General features: G+C 44.1%; 1 protein-coding gene across 8 annotated transcripts in view; it reads right to left on the reverse strand.

The window, feature by feature from the left end:
* UBE3B (ubiquitin protein ligase E3B) overlaps window positions 1–17852 on the reverse strand; it is a 67461-nt gene that overhangs the window by 27890 nt on the left and 21719 nt on the right. For all 8 annotated transcript variants that reach the window (XR_005016151.1, XR_005016150.1, XM_036822847.1 and 5 more), the window contains 5 exons: window positions 8892–9063; window positions 7196–7314; window positions 6448–6562; window positions 5576–5675; window positions 1069–1188 (listed from right to left, as the gene is read on the reverse strand). Coding sequence is in view for 6 of the 8 variants with exons in the window: in XM_036822847.1 (XP_036678742.1) it covers window positions 1069–1188; window positions 5576–5675; window positions 6448–6562; window positions 7196–7314; window positions 8892–9063 (626 nt within the window). In the remaining 2 variants the exon portion in view is untranslated. The remainder of the gene's footprint in view (window positions 1–1068; window positions 1189–5575; window positions 5676–6447; window positions 6563–7195; window positions 7315–8891; window positions 9064–17852) is intronic.

Raw genomic sequence — 17852 nt, forward strand, 5'->3', positions numbered from 1 at the left:
CCCCTGGGGGCACTTACATTTCTTATCCCTACTTTTGAGAATGTCAAAATCATCTGTTCACCACCTGCTGCCTTTCCCCGGCAGCTGTCAGTGTCAATCACCAGTGGTCAGAGAACTTAAACAAGTTCTCCAGGAGCGACAAACACGGCACAGATGCCCCGAGGCAGAAATGAGACCGCGTGGGGAGGAAGGGCTGCTGCCGATGCCGTTTGCTGGCGGCTGGCGATGCGACCCCGTGCTGTCCTGGGATCCCCTGACCGTTCTACGCTGCAGAACATGCCGATGAGGAACTGTGGCTGGAGTGTGATGAAAGGCAAGAGAGCAAGCATGGGCAAATCAACGAAGCCAAGCCGCTCCTGGGAATGGGGACATGGGGCTCAATCACCACACGTGCACATACACTGCACAACGCCGGAGGAGCGTGTGGTAGGCATGGTGCAGACACTGCAGGTGCGTGCATTTATTATGACAATGTTCAGGGTCTTGTTCCAGCAAAATCAACATATCATGACAACTTCCTGACATACAGAGGACAGCGTCCTGAGGACAGGCACCTATTTCAAAGTCACACAAAGTCGCTGCATGGGAGGAACCCTGGACGCTGGGTTTGGCGTAAGTGGGCCACTTCACGTGCATCTCCTAAGTTTATGTCCAAAAAGAACGTGTAGCTCTGTGATCGATGTATTTCCCAGAATGGCTCAGTAACTTAACACCCGCACTCCAGCCTCCACACTCACAGCTGGGCGGCTGGGCAAAGCGCTTGCCAGGACAGACAGAGTCTGCACAGATATAAGCGTGTCTGTCCTCATTTCAGAGGCACAGAGTGTTGGCCGCTCTCACCTCGTGGGGTAAAGGGAGGGAAATGCTGCGCTGGGGTCTCCAGAACTGAGGGCGTGTTTAATCAAGCAGTGCTCAGAGCAGCTGGCAGGACAAACAGGCCCTTCCTGCACCCACAGCCCTGGCTGCAGTGTCATTAGATCAAGGAGTGATAAGCACAGTTCAGAGGCAACAGGTCACCCACCAGAAACCCTACAGTTTACAGAGAGCACCCTGCAACAGGCTTCTCACCTCCAACATCCGGGACCGGCGGATGGTGATGTGAGTGACATGAGGGGAGGCGGAGCTGGTTTCCACAAGCCCCAGTTTCTCCTTCTCCTTGGTCACCATGTTTCGGAACAGGAGAACTCTCTGAAATGAGCAAAGGTGAGACCGATAAAGGGGTCAGCAACTGAGGATCCCCTAAAACACACTGTACAAAATTAATGAAATGGAAGCACGTGAGAGGCTCCCAGAATGGGACGCTCTGATGTGTGCTACAGGTTAGAAGTGTTTTGTGAGGACAGTAAACATCCCCCCAAACGCTCTTGGGAATTAGAAATATAGCTGAATACATGCCAAGGGGAAAGGTTCCAGAAAGAGTGGTCTGGCTGCAGCCAGAGCCCAGCTAAGAACAGTCTGGGAGAAAAATCATTCTCCTTGTTCCGTCAATAATCCACCGTAAAAACCTTGCGGCAGCACGCATTACAGAGGGTGCTTTATATAGCCGTGCCTGCTTTAGAGGAAATCAATAGCATGAATTTAAAACACAGAAACATTTCAAAGATATATATTTTTTACTGTCAGAAATGTGTAAATGACCCTACAGTATAAAGGTCCCTGACCTTTACACCTGCCTCCTCTGTGTCCTCAAGCACATCGCAGTCCCACCAGTAATATTTCTCAAGTATCATTTAAATAGAACCCTCTCGCATTCTCAAGACTCTGATAGGCCCCTTTAGGAGAGCATTGACCTTTGGCCCCATCCTGTAATAGCACTCAAATCATGTCAGCGGAATGAACAAATAACTCCAACCTCAGCTGTTTTTCTGAAAAATGTAAATCTCCCCAAAGTCAAGAGCATTGTTAAATACAAATAATAACAGTAATAATAATAACAGCGGCAGTAGTAATAAGAGCTAACTATACACGAGGGGAGGCTACTGCATTTTCATTTGATCATTCTATTAGCTCCCTGAAGTAAATATGGTTGAGAGAGAAAAAGGCCACTGCCGACAACCTCCTGAGATGGGGGATGTGCTCAATGGAGGGACTAGTCAGTGAAGGGGCGCCAAGTGGCTGGTTTACAAGTCTAGAAGCTAGGACTGAAGTGCCCTGAAAAACAGCAAAAGCTCTCGGGGTTCCTGGGCAACGCGGAAGGGAGAGCGCGGGCTGAGGACAGTGAGGGAGGCTGGAGATGCACATGCCGGGCACTCTCGCCTCTGCCTTCTGTGCTGGGGAGCTGGAGACAAGCACAGGTATTTAACTCGTGGGGGGCCACGTGGCATGACTGCTTCCCCTGACCCCCAAGTCTCTAGCATGAGCACCTGATCAAGGGGTGCTGTCTTGTAGAACTTGAGGCAGAAGCCTCCTGTCAAGGTTAATACCGTATGGAGCAGAGACAGCAGACACAGAGGCAGAACTACAGAGGTGACCACAAGAACGCCGGCCTCCCATGAATCGCAGAAAGACTGGATGGGGCTCTGGGTTTCCGTGGGGCAGGGAAGAAGGTTTGGGGTAACTCTCACCAGCTCTCAAGGGGCTAGGAGACCTCAGTGAGCACAGCGGACATCTAGGTAAGGATCACCATCCCACTTTGCAGATGAGGAAAACTGTCATGCAAGGTCACACAGCTGGTGCACGGGGGACCAGGGCCCACGCACAGACCACCATACTACCCAGCCCTACCCACCACACGTGGCTCTAGGCCTTCTAGGCCAAAGCAAGAGAGAGAGAGAGAGAGAGACAGAGAGAGAGAGAGAGAGACAGAGAGAGAGAGAGAGAGAGAGAGAGAAAGGGGGGCCTTAAGTACCAGTCAGGAGATGAACTGCATGTAAACATGTAGAAGCAACATAACAGGGTGCAGAGGATGAAGTGCCGCGTGTGTGAAGCAGGCAGAGCAGAGACTTATAAAAATATTAAGGAAAGCAGTACAGGCATTATAAGCCACCCACTCAGGTGGGATCAAGAACGAGGGAGAGGTTCGGTGTCTAGGGCAGGTGGCGTAACAGTAACAGATGAGAGAGACAACGCAGGCCTGGAGAGAGGCTTTCACCCCCTGTACGCCCCGGTAAGAACGTCACCGGAAGAGGACAGCACACACGCTGTGAGGAGGGAGGGGAAGCCTGAGACATAGAAAACAGGCCAAGCCTCAGACACTATCCCAGACCTGCCGGTGCCATCACAGGAGCAGGACAGGGGCCAGAAGATGAGGAAGGGCCCTATTTTCCCAAGGGAGGGAAAAGAGAGATTTATGAGCCAAGGACGAACGGCTCATAATCTTTATGCTGTCGATCTTAAGCGCCCCCCACCCCGCCCCTTGGTGAGGATTACCACACAGCCTGGACTCTTCAGTCAGGTCAGCTAAACCCAGAGCTTCCCAGACTTTCTTGTTCTCAGCACCCCCAATGGCTCAGTAATATTTCTTACTGCAACCTTAGGTCAAACGAAATACCTAACAGTTCCATTTAGTAGACAGTTAAGTCCTAACAACTTAATAAGTGTTTATGTCCTAAGAACTTAGTAGCTGTATTTAAAAAACACGCATAAATTGAAATTAAAAATATTTTAATTTCATTCTTTTAAAACCCAGCTTAGCAAATAGGACATCACTGAGAAGAATGGAGCAGAATTTAATGCTGACGCTGTGAACTCAAGCAAGTACTTCACACGGTGCCCAACAGATTTCACTGTGTTTCCCTCAAAAATTTAAAATATCCTGTATCAACCGGGGTGCCCAGTGCACCATTTGTGAACTGCAGACACACGGAGTGGAGATTCCAGACCAGACGCTGTGGGGACACTGTGGGCCAGGGCTGAAGTCACAGACACCCAGGAACGGGGCGAGGAGCCGCATTTTAAGTCAGATTCCACCAACCTGGACTAGACCCACGAGGTGAAGGGCTGGAACCCACTTCAAATGAGGACTGGCTGGAGAAGGGAAGGGCACCACCCTTGGAAAACAGAGCACCCAGAAAGCAAACCGCAGAAGATGACACCGTCCACTTTCAGTGGCTGTTCAAGGACCAAAGGGTAGAAGTTACAGAGAAGTAGATCGTGTAAGACAAGGAAGGATGGTCCACCACTGGGAAGAGAGAAGCCATACAATGGCCTGCTTTGCCAAGCTGCGCATCCTCTTATCTGAGGCAGGGGCCGGGATGCCGCTGAAGGGGCTCCTGCATAGAGGGCGCGCGACGAAGTCACCTCCATGAGAGGCTTAGCTCTGTCGAAGCCTTCTGAGATGCTCTGCTGTCAGGCGCAGTAAGAATTTAAACGGCCACATCTGTTTGTGAACCACTGCGTGAGGGGAAGTAAAGAAGGGCAACCACAAGTATGACGTCAAGGTCAAGACAACACCAGAGGACAGCGAGGAGTACTAAGTAAGTCAGGAGAGAAAGGAAAGGGCACCTGTGGGTTCTAAGGAGCCTCCCCCTGAAGGAGCAGACATTTCGGAGCGCTCACGACACACCAGGGACGCCCCTCATCTCCCGGGCACCCCCGCCACAGCCCCTGGCCCTTCCCAAAGCTCTCACGCCCCTTGGCTCTGTAGGCCACACCCCCCGGTCCTCCTCCTTCCTCTGATCACTGCTCTCCCCGTGCAGGGCTCTGGCCTCCGTCCTCCGTCTTCTCACTCCCTCTGGCTCCCTGACCACCTCAGCCTCCCCAATGAATGCACAGAGGAGGTCTGCAAGCCGTCCGCGTGTCGAGTCCCCCTCCAGCCCAGTCCTCCCTCCTGCGCTCCAGACTCTCGCGTCCACTGGCCTCGAGGAGTCGCAGACACGTCACCTGCCCCCTGCTCCTCCCAGCCCCGCTCTCGCCTGTGCCCCCACCTCTGGGAATGGCGCTCTCGAGCAGCCAGGCACCCAAGCCGGAAACCTGAGCATCCTCTGAGCTCCTCCTCTCCTTCCCCCCGAGTGCCATCGTTCTTCAAGGCCTGGAGGTGCCACCTCCTTCAAAATCTCTTGATGTCATTGTCCTTCTACTCCCGTGGGCCCACCCGAGTTCAGGCCAGTTTGCCATGACACCTGCCTCTCGCCAGTCCTCCGCGCTACGGCCAGAAGGAATTTTCTAAAGCAGAGCTCTGACCAGGTGCCTCCACAGCTAAAAGCTCTCCGATGGCTTTGGACGAAATCCACGCTCCTACCCTTGGTTTACAAGGCCCTTCCTGCTCCAGCTCCTACGAACCTCCTCAGCTTCATTTCTTGACTCCACCTGGCTCTCCACTGGCACCACATTCTCTCTCACCTTGGGCCTGTAAGCACTGTCCACTTCTACCTGTGGAGTCTTCTCCTGAGCCCCTGCCCTGGGTGCCCACAGCATCCATCCCCGTGGCATCCATCCCACACTACCCAAATGGACAGTTCACACCGTCTTCAATCTCTGTACCCCCAGCACTTGGCATAACAGCTGGAATAGAGTAAGAGCCAGTCAGCATCTGCGTTTACTGAATGATCGTTTTTATTCATTTCTAATAATCGTTATAACAAAAATGGACAGTCAGGAACTTGGTGGGAGGACCCCAGCTCTGAGTGCAACTCACGTTTTTGTGAGGAATGACGTGCGGGATGTACTGCAGGATCAGCTGAGCCCGTTTTCTGTCCTTGTCAAGTTCCTGGAAAAGCACGCTAGGTTTGAGATCCCTTAAAAACAAAGACATGGATTTGGGATAAAGAACAAGAAAACCATCCTCTCGGGCAGGGTTGGCCAGCTACAGCCTATGGGTCAAATCCAGCCTGCTGCCCATTTTTGTAAATAAAGTTTTAATGGAACAGTCATACCCATTCATTAGGTACGTCTCTAGCTGCTTTCGCACTACAATGGCAGAGTTGAGCAGGTGCAACAGACGCTGTCTGGTGTGCAAAGCCTAAAATATCTACTGTCTGGCCCTTTACAGAAAAAGTCTGCTAATCGCTATTCTAGTGCCACAACTTCAATAGTTACATAAGAGTTGATCTGTCATTGATTAAAAAAAGGCAGACATGATCTTATGTTTAGTTGTTGCAAGAGGATTTCCCTACCCTACCCCCCAACAAACCTAGCTGTGGTTTTTATCCTGCTAATTCTGCTGATAAAAACTGCCATTTAATGATCATAACCTGTTGCTTAGTTCAGCTGAAAGAACTTTTCTTTCCAGTTTGCGTATGAAACATCTGCTAAATGTGAGCTGGCTCTGCTGCCAATAATGAGCTCTAATCATCTTCAGCGTATTGTGTCCTAACAGAAGCAACTGCGAGGTGACCTGTCCTGACAGGAGCTTTATAGGGACATATGCAGATGAAAGGACAGATGAAGAAGATGGACCAAGTCCTCTCTGCCCTAAAACATGAGTGCTGAGCATCAGGCCACACTGGTGCCGGTGGCATGATAGAGGGACGCCAGCCTCCGTAAACCCCCTTCCCACCGCGTGCTCACTTTCGCAGCCAGTGGTCCTCGGGGGCGAAGCGCCGCCGGCAGTCCCGCTCGTACAGCACCATCAGCCACCCGTGGACGGACTGGAACAGCTCCAAGGTCTCGCCCTTGGCATTCTCTGTGGGGCAAACAATCAGGAGAGCCACAGTCTCGGAGCTGCTCAGAACTGGAGGGGACAGGAGGATAGCCTGTGTCTCCTCTCGTCAGCCCCGAGGCCCAGCAGTTCTTCGTCTCCCTCATGCTGAACGTTACATGGCATCAACAGAATTAAAAGGCTCCCTGGGTACATTCTAAGGGCCTGTGGGACCCGGGAATGTCTCAGACACAATCACTCGGGCTGCCTCCCACTTGTATGTCATCCAAAGGACCTTTTAATCTAAGGAGTTTGGTGCTGAACGACTGGAAACACTTCAGGAGGTAGACTCTAACTTGAACTGGGACCAGGCACGTGTTTTATCTTCATGAATATCAACTCAAAGAATCAAAAGGAGTTTCAGGGCAAAATTAATCATGAATAATCCTTCACACACACATGTAAATCCTGAAGGATGCCTGGGAGAGTAAGACTTCCATAACCACACTACTATCTTAAGAGGTCATAAACAGTGGAGAAACAAAACTTCTAACTATGTGAATAAATGTGCATTTTCAATTAGCTTTGATGGACAAGGCTAAGAATCAGTTGATGTTATAGGCTCTAGACGCCCCATGTGTAGCAGCAATTAAACAACGGCTGACATCTTTACCTTACCTACGATTCCATCCCAGATCATCTTAAACACAAAGGAATTCAGAAAAGAGGAGATGGTGATCAGTTCTTCCAGTTTGAATGAAATCTGTTCTTCATAAACTTCAATGTCATCAAGGATCCTAAGTCAGACAGAAAATTATTCACAATTTCCCACTAAGAAGAAGGGGAAAAAAAAAGATCTATTCCTCATACTAGACAAAATAATGTTAAGAAATAAGCTCTATCTTTTAGATAAAATTTACAGGTAAAATGATATGATGGAAGGGTGGGTGGAGGTATAGATGAAGCAAGAGTGGCCATGAGTTGATAACTAACTAATGAAATTGGTTGACAGGTACGTGAAGGTTCATTATACTATTCTTTCCACTTTCTATTTATTTGAAATTGTCTGTAGTAAAAAGTTAAAAAATACAATTGAGAAAGGAAAGAAACAACACGTTCTGCTCTACCCTTTTGTTATTCATAAGGATCTGACTGTGACACTGCTTATGAATTCATGTCTGAATTATCAAGGAATCTTGACTGAGAGTCTGTGTCTACTGAGGGAAGTTGTGGAATCTTATTCTGCATCTGCAACAGACACTAGGGGCACTGAGTAGGTGCTTGATAAGTATTTGAGGGTGAATGAATAAATGTCTCAAAGAATATATGAATAAATGAACCATAAGATGCAGCTCTATCTGAAAATCTCCTATAACTGCTCTATTCACTTTAGAGCCTGACTCACTCTTGGGTCACCCTTGACCTGGCAATTAAGGGTGTGTCACCAGCAGCTACAGACCCCTGCTCCCCCCTCTAACTACTCACTGAGCCCTCCCTCCATGACTCATACCCAATCCGCCACCTACATATCCCTAATCCCCTCCTGCCGATCTCTCCCAGACCGAATATAACTTCCTGAGGTCCGTTCTAGCTTACAAGTCTTCACCAACCTTTTGGGAAAAAGTGGAATTAAAAGAATACCAAATACTCAAGTAGACACATAAGCTTAAAGAAAAGGAACTGAATGGGACTAACATTTGTTAATTTCTCACTGTGCCAGGCACTGTACTAGGTACTTGACACTCCTTTTCTCATTTACTCCCTATCAGATTGGTAATATTGTCTCCATTCTAGTGTTGAGGAAACTGAGGCTCAGAGAGGTTAAGCAACTTGCCAGGGTCAGCTTGATAACAGTTGTAAGAATAACAGCCAACACATACTGACTGCTTCCGGTGCCTGGGACTATGCCTAACACTGATCTCTTCTGTACCTTCCCACACGGCTAAGAGGTAGGTGCTATGAATTCCTATCTATAGATGAGGAAACTGAGGCCCAGAGAGGTGGAGCCCCTTCCTCTCTGGCCCAGGGTGTCTCAGTGAGTGGCTGAGCCAGGTTCTGCACACTGGCTCTGGAATTTTCCAGTTAACTACCTAGCACAGTGAGTAAATAGCTGAGGTGTGATTTGAACCCAGCTCTAGAAGACCCCAAAGCCCACATCAAGTGGTAATGACCCAGCTCTCCTGAAAGGATGGGAACGAACAACTGCCGAATCCCCACTAAGTGCCACCCACTTTGTAAATGTCTTGTCAAATTCTTCTAATGACAGGTCCAAATGCTTGCAGTAATCACATTAACAATTGCTTCCTTGCTGACACTGTACTTTGGTCTCTCCACATTCTAGGAAAGGAATTCAGCCCCACAGCAGTCAACCTACGTGATGAGGTGCCGGGAACAGTCACAGAACAGCATCAGCATGGCCAAGAGCTGCTTAGACTCTTCAGTGTCATTGTTGAGGCATTCCAAGAAGAGCTTTAACCCTCCGTGGGGCCCCAGTTCACAGATAAACGCCCAAAGTTTGGGCAGCAGGTCATCAAGGTAAGTGAGACCTGGAAAAGGATAGAGAAACCCAAGCTTCAGGTGGGGCTCCACCTGGTCCCTTATGTCTCCTCTCCTTCGGGAAAACAAAACACTTAAAGCTATTAGTGACCATTTAACGCATGTTGAGAGAAAGAAGGTGCCATTACGAAGAAAAACATCACCATGAGAACAACAACGATAATCGCAGCTAATATTTAGTGGGTGCTTACTGTGTGTCAGATACCATTCTAAATACTTTACAAGCGCTATTTCCTCTTCACCTTGGGAAACCCGATGTTATCACCATTTTAAGGGAGGACACTGATGCACAGAGAGGTTGAGTAACTGGCCCCAAATCACACAACCAGTAACTGTCAGAGCCAAGAACAGAACCCAGATCTGCTGACTCAGTGTTTATGTTTTAAATCAGGGATCAGCAATTTTCTTCTGGAAAGGGCCAGAGAGTCAGTATTTTTAGGTTTTTAGTCTGGACCAGTCTCCGTCACAGCTACTCAATGTGCTACTATCACAGCATGAAAGCAGCCATAGACAACAGGTAAATAAACGGATGTGGCTGTGTTCCCAACAAAACCTTAATTACAAAAGCAAGTGGTGAGCTGGACTTGGCCCACGGGCCATAGTTTGCCAAGCCCTGCTTTAAACTATCTTGCAGGCTTATCCACATTTAGCAAAGCTTTCCTCTCATCTACTGCTATTATTCCATCTCTGTTAAAAACGGGAAAGCAGCGAATGGCAGTATGAGATACTCTGAGGTGTTACACAAAAGTCTGGCCCGGGGAGAAACAGAGGGCTTCTGATGGCTAGGCCTCAGGCACACAAGCTGCGTCACTGTTACCTATGCCGGCTCTTAATACGGCTATTGACCTAGAAAGCGCGGCTCTAAAGTTCCACGTGTCGCTGGATGTACGGTAAGATGTGTTCCTCAAACGATTCCTCAGAAAAGGAGGAGTCACCCTATATGTGAGTCCTTAGAATGCCTCTCACTTTACAGAGCACTTTGAACGTCTTAATTTTGAACAAAGAACTGTTTGGGGAAGATATATTAGCCTGGGGGCAGACTCAACCAATGCTACTTATGGATGTTTAGAGGGTGAACTGAAGGGACTGTAATGGAGGCAAAGAAATTTAACACCCATCTCATTATTATTCCTAAAGGTTTCACCTCACTTTTTCAAGGGTAAGGGGATGTGGTTATAAAATGCAGAAACCTCACAATTTAAAAATAAGTTAAAAAAAACAAAAACAAAAAACAGGGTGACTGAGAGGACCTTCAAGATGGCAGAGGCGTAAGATGTGGAGATCACCTTCCTCTCCGCAAATACATCAAAAATACATCTACATGTGGAACAACTCCTACAGAACACCTACTGAATGCTGGCAGAAGACCTCAGACTTCCCAAAAGGCAAGAAACTCCCCACGTACGTGGCCATGCGGCTGACAGGGTCTTGGTGCTCTGGCCGGAGGTCAGGCCTGAGCCTCTGAGGTGGGAGAGCCAAGTTCAGGACATTGGACCACCAGAGACCTCCTGGCCCCACATGATATCAATCGGCGAGAGCTCTCCCAGAGAACTCCGTCGCAATGGTAAGACCCAGCTCCACTCAATGGCCAGCAAGCTCCAGGGCTGGACACCCCATGCCAAACAACTAGCAGGACAGTAACACAACCCCACCCATTAGCAGAGAGGCTGCCTAAAATCATACTAGGTTCACAAACACCCCAAAACACACCACCGGACGCTGTCCCGCCCACCAGAAAGACAAGATCCAGCCTCATCCACCAGAACACAGGCACTAGTCCCTTTCACCAGGAAGCCTACACAACCCACTGAACCAACCTCACCCACTGGGTGCAGACACCAAAAACAACGGGAACTACGAACTTGCAGCCTGTGAAAAGGAGACTCCAAACACAGTAAGCTAAGCAAAATGAGAAGACAGAGAAACACGCAGCAGATGAAGGAGCAAGGTAAAAACCAACCAGACCAAACAAATGAAGAGGAAATAGGCAGTCTACCTGAAAAAGAATTCAGAGTAATGATAGTAAAGATATCCAAAATCTTGGAAATAGAATGGAGAAAATACAAGAAACGTTTAACAAGGACCCAGAAGAACTTAAGAGCAAACAAACAATGATGAACAACACAATAAATGAAACTAAAAAGTCTCTAGGAGGAATCAATAGCAGAATAACTGAGGCAGAAGAACAGATAAGTGACCTGGAAGATAAAATAGTGGAAATAACTACCACAGAGCAGAATAAAGAAAAAAGAATGAAAAGAATTGAGGACAGTCTCAGAGACTCTGGGACAACATTAAATGCACCAACATTCGAATTATAGGGGTCCCAGAAGAAGAAGAGAAAAAGAAAGGGACTGAGAAAATATTTGAAGAGATTAGAGTTGAAAACTTCCCTAACATGGGAAAGGAAATAGCCACCCAAGTCCAGGAAGCACAGAGAGTCCCATACAGGATAAATTCAAGGAGAAACATGCCAAGACACGTATTAATCAAACTATCAAAAATTAAATACAAAGAAAAAAATATTAAAAGCAGCAAGGGAAAAGCAACAAATAACATACAGGGCATCTCCATAAGGTTAACAGCTGATCTTTCAGCAGAAACTCTGCAAGCCAGAAGGGAGTGGCAGGACATATTTAAAGTGATGAAAGGGAAAAACCTACAACCAAGATTACTCTACCCAGCAAGGATCTCATTCAGATTCGACAGAGAAATCAAAACCTTTACAGACAAGCAAAAGCTAAGAGAATTCAGCACCACCAAACCAGCTTTACAACAAATGCTAAAGGAACTTCTCTAGGCAGGAAACACAGAGAAGGAAAAGACCTACAATAACAAACGCAAAACAATTAAGAAAATGGTAATAGGAACATACATATCGATAATTACCTTAAATGTAAATGGATTAAATGCTCCAACCAAAAGACACAGACTAGCTGAATGGATACAAAACAAGACCCGTATATATGCTGTCTACAAGAGACCCACTTCAGACCTAGGGACACATACAGACTGAAAGTGAGGGGATGGAAAAAGATATTCCATGCAAATGGAAATCAGAAGAAAGCTGGAGTAGCAATTCTCATATCAGACAAAACAGACTTTAAAATAAAGACTATTACAAGAGACAAAGAAGGACACTACGTAATGATCAAGGGATCAATCCAAGAAGAAGATATAACAATTGTAAATACTTACGCACCCAACATAGGAGCACCTCAATACATAAGACAAATGCTAACAGCCATAAAAGGGGAAACTGACAGTAACACAATAATAGTAGGGGACTTTAACACCCCACTTTCACCAATGGACAGATCAACCAAAATGAAAATAAATAAGGAAACACAAGCTTTAAACGATACATTAAACAAGATGGACTTAATTGATATTTATAGGACATTCCATCCAAAAAGAACAGAATACGCTTTCTCCTCAAGTGCTCATGGAACATTCTCCAGGATAGATCGTATCTTGGGTCACAAATCAAGCCTTGGTAAATTTAAGAAAATTGAAATTGTATCAAGTATCTTTTCCAACCACAACGCTAAGAGACTAGATATCAATTACAGGAAAAAACTGTAAAAAATACAAACACATAGAGGCTAAACAATACGCTACTATGTAACCAAGAGATCACTGAAGAAATCAAAAAGGAAATAAAAAAATACCAGAAACAAATGACAAAGAAAACACGATGGCTCAAAACCTATGGGATGGAGCAAAAGCAGTTCTAAGAGGGAAGTTAATAGCAATACAATCCTAACTCAAGAAACAAGAAAAATCTCAAATAAACAACCTAACCTTACACCTAAAGCAATAGAGAAAGAAGAACAAAACCCCCCCAAAGTTAGCACAAGGAAAGAAATCATAAAGATCAGATCAGAAATAAGTGAAAAAGAAATGAAAGAAATGATAGCAAAGACCAATAAAACTAAAAGCTGGTTCTTTGAGAAGATAAACAAAATTGAATAACCATTAGCCAGACTCATCAAGAAAAAAAGAGAGAAGACTCAAATCAACAGAATTAGAAATGAAAAAGGAGAAATAACAACTGACACTGCAGACATACAAAGGATCATGAGAGATTACTACAAGCAACTATATGCCCATAAAATGGACAACCTGGAAGAAATGGACAAATCCTTAGAAAAGCACAACCTTCCGAGACTGAACCAGGAAGAAACAGAAAACATAAACAGACCAATCACAAGCACTGAAATTGAAACTGCGATTAAAAATATTCTAACAAACAAAAACCCAGGACCAGATGGATTCACAAGCGAATTCTATCAAATATTTAGAGAACAGCTAACACCTATCCTTCTCAAACTCTTCCAAAATACAGCAGAGGGAGGAACACTCCCAAACTCATTCTACGAGGCCACTATCACCCTGATACCAAAACCGGACAAAGATGTCACAAAAAAAGAAAACTACAGGCCAATCACTGATGAACAAAGATGCAAAAATCCTCAACAATATACTAGCAAACAGAATCCAGCAGCACATTAAAAGGATCATACACCATGATCAAGTGGGGTTTATCCCAGGAATGCAAGGATTCTTCAGTATGCTCAAATCAACCAATGTGATACACCATATTAACAAATTGAAGGATAAAAAAGTGGTGCTGGGAAAACTGGACAGCTACATGTAAAAGAATGAAATCAGAACACTCCTTAACACCATACACAAAAACAAACTCAAAATGGATTAAAGACCTAAATGTAAGGCCAGACACTATAAAACTCTTAGAGGAAAACATAGGCAGAACACTCCATGACATAAATCACAGCAAGATCCTTTTTGACCCACCTTCCAAAGAAATGGAAATAAAAACAAAAATAAACAAATGGGACCTAATGAAACTTAAAAGTTTTTGAACAGCAAAGGAAACCATAAACAAGACAAAAAGACAACCCTCAGAATGGGAGAAAATATCTGCAAATGAAGCAACTGACAAAGGATTAATCTCCAAAATATACAAGCAGCTCACGCAGCTCAATATCAAAAAAACAAACAACCCAATCCAAAAATGGGCAAAAGACCTAAATAGACATTTTTCCAAAGAAATATACAGATTGCCAACAAACACATGAAAGGATGCTCAACATCACTAATCATTAGAGAAATGCAAATCAAAACTACAATGAGGTATCACCTCACACCGGTCAGAATGGCCATCATCAAAAAATCTACAAACAATAAATGCTGGAGAGGGCGTGGAGAAAAGGGAATCCTCTTGCACTGTTGGTGGGAATGTAAATTGATACACCCACTATGGAGAACAGTATGGAAATTCCTTAAAAAACTAAAAATAGGACTACCATATGACCCAGCAATCCCACTACTGGGCATGTACCCTGAGAAAACCATAATTCAAAAGTGTCATGTACCACAATGTTCACTGCAGCACTATTTACAATAGCCAGGACATGGAAGCAACCTAAATGTCCATTGACAGATGAATGGATAAAGAAGATATCCATTCTTCTTTATATATGTGGCACATATATACAATGCAATATTACTCAGCCATAAAAAGAAACGAAATTGAGTTATTTGTAGTGAGGGGGATGGACCTAGAGTCTGTCATACGGAGTGAACTAAGTCAGAAAGAGAAAAACAAATACCGTATGCTAACACATATATATGGAATCTAAAGAAAAAAAAAATGGTTCTGAAGAACCCAGGGGCAGGACAGGAATAAAGATGCAGATGTAGAGAATGGACCTGAGGACATGGAGAGGGGGAAGGGTAAGCTGAGACAAAGTGAGAGAGTGGCATTGACATATATACACTACCAAATGTAAAACAGATAGGTAGTGGGAAGCAGCTGCGTAGCACAGGGAGATCAGCTCAGTGCTTTGTGACCACCTAGAGGGGTGGGATAGAGAGGGTGGGAGGGAGACGCAGGAGCGAGGGGATATGGGGATATATGTATACATATAGCTGATTCACTTTGTTATACAGCAGCAACTAACACAACAATGTAAAGCAATTATACCCCAATAAAGATGTGTTAAAAAAAAACAACAACAGGGTGACTAATTAGCCAATAGGTCAAGTAAGAAATCAAAAGAGAAATTAAAAAAATACCTTGAGACAAGTGAAAATGGAAATAAAACATTTCAGCATTTATGGCATGCAGCAAAGTGGTTCTAAGAGGGAAGTTCATAGTGATTCATGCCTACCTCAAGAAACAACAAAAATCTCAAACAATCTAATTTTTTACCTTAAGGAACTAGAAAAAGAATAAATGAAGCCCAAAGTTAGTAGAAAGAAGTAAATAACAAAGATCAGAGGAGAAATAAATGAAATAGAGACTGAAAAAGCAAAAAGATCAATGAAATTAAGAGCTGGTTCTTTGAAATAAAGTTGACAAATCTTCAGCTAGACTCACCAAAAAAAAAATAATAATAATAAAAAGAGGCTCAAATAAAATCAGAAATGAAAGAAGAGACAACTGATTGAAAAAATACAAAATATCCTAAGAGACTACTATGAACAATTATATGCCAACAAACTGGACAACCTAGAAGAAATGGATAAATTCCTAGAAACATACAATCTTCTAAGACTGAATCATGAAGAAACAAATTCTAAACAGACCTATTACTAGTAAGGAAACTGAATCAAAAACCTCTCAACAAATATAAGTCCAGGACCAGATGACTTCAATGATAAATTCTACCAAACATTCAAAGAAGAATTAATACCCATCCTTCTCAAACTCTTCCAAAAAACTGAAGAGGAGGGAATGCCTCCAAACCCATTTTACAAAGCCAGAATTACCCTGATATCAAAACCAGACAGACACAACAAAAAAAGAAAATTATAGGCCCTGATGAACATAGATGCAAAAATCCTCAACAAAATATTAGCAAACCGAATTCGACAAGATACTAAAAAGATAATACACCATGATCAAATGGGATTTATTCCAGGCATGCAAGGATGGTTCAGTATCTGCAAATCAATCAATGTGATACATCATATTAACAAAATGAAAGATAAAAATCACATGATCATCTCAATATATGCAGAAAAAACACCTGACAAAATTCAACACCCATTTATGATAAAAAAACTCTCAACAAAGTGGGTACAGAGGGGATGTACTTCAACATAATAAAGGCCATATATGAAAAGCCCACAGCTAACATCATTGTGAAAAGCTGAAAGCTTTTCCTTTAAGGTCAGGAACAAAACAAGGAGGCCCACTCTCACCACTTTTACTCAACGTGGTACTGGAGGTCCAAGCCAGACCTAGGCAAGAAAAAATAAATAAATAAAAGGCATCCCAGTTGGAAAGGAAGAAGTAATATTCACTATTTGAGATGACGTGATATTATATATAGAAAACCCTAAAGATTTCATAAAAAAAACCTGTTAGAAATAACAAAAGCAATCCCATTTACAACTGCAACAAAAAGAATAAAATATCTAGAATAAATTTAACCAAGGAGTTCTGAAAGACCTGTACACTGAAAACTATACAACACTGATAAGGGACTTCCCTGGTGGCGCAGTGGTTAAGAATCCGCCTGCCAACGCAGGGGACACAGGCTCGAGCCCTGCTCCAGAAAGATCCCACATGCCGCGGAGCAACTAAGCCCATGTGCCACAACTCCTGAGCCTGCGCTCTAGGGCCCGCAAGCCACAACTACTGAGCCCACGTGCCACAATTACTGAAGCCCGTGTGCCTAGAGAAGCCACCACAATGAGAAACCCACACACCACAATAAAGAGTAGCTCCCACTTGCCTCAACTAGAGAAAGCCCGCGCGCAGCAACGAAGACCCAATGCAATGAAAAATAAATAAATAAAAACTAAAATTAAATTAAATTAAAGACACTGATAAAAGAAATCAAAGAAGACACAAATAAATGGAAAGATATTTCATGCTCATGGACTGGAAGAATTAATATTGTTAAAATGTCCATACTACTCAAACCAATCTATAGATTCAATGCAATCCCTATCAAAATTCCAATGGCATTTTTCAGAGAAATAGAATCAAAATTTGTATGGAACCAAAAAAGACCCTGACTGGAAAGCAATCTGGAGACAGAAGAACAAAGCTGGAGGCATCATGCACCCTGATTTCAAACTATATTACAAAGATACAGTAATCAAAACAGTATGGTACTGGCATAAAAACAGCCGCACAGATCAATGGAACAGAATAGAGAGCCCAGAAATGAACCCACACATATATGGTCAATTAATTTACAACAAAGGAGGCAAGAATTTACAATGGGGAAAGAACAGTCTCTTCAATAAATGGTACTGGGAAAATGGGACAGCCACAGGCAAAAGAATGAAACTAGACTACTACCTTACACCATACACAAAAATAAACTCAAAATGGATTAAAGAATTGAATATAAGATCTGAAACCATGAAACTCCTAAAAGAAATCACAGGCAGTAAGCTCTTTGACAAGGGTCTTGGAAATGATTTTTTTGGATCTGACTCCAAAAGCAAAGTCAACAAAAATAAAAATAAGCAAGTGGGACTACAACAAACTAAAAAGCTTCTGCACAGCAAAAGAAACCATCAACAAAATGAAAAGGCAACCTATGGAATGGAAGAAAATATTTGCAAATCATATACCTGATAAGGGGTTAATATCCAAAATATATAAAGAACTCACGCAACTCAACAAAAAAACAAGTAATCTGATTAAAAAACGGTCAGAGGATCTGAATACATTTTTCCAGAGAAGACATACAAATGACCAACAGGCACATGTAAAGGTGCTCAACATCAC

Source organism: Balaenoptera musculus, chromosome 14 (genome assembly GCF_009873245.2).
Source record: "Balaenoptera musculus isolate JJ_BM4_2016_0621 chromosome 14, mBalMus1.pri.v3, whole genome shotgun sequence".
Lineage (NCBI taxonomy): Eukaryota > Metazoa > Chordata > Mammalia > Artiodactyla > Balaenopteridae > Balaenoptera > Balaenoptera musculus.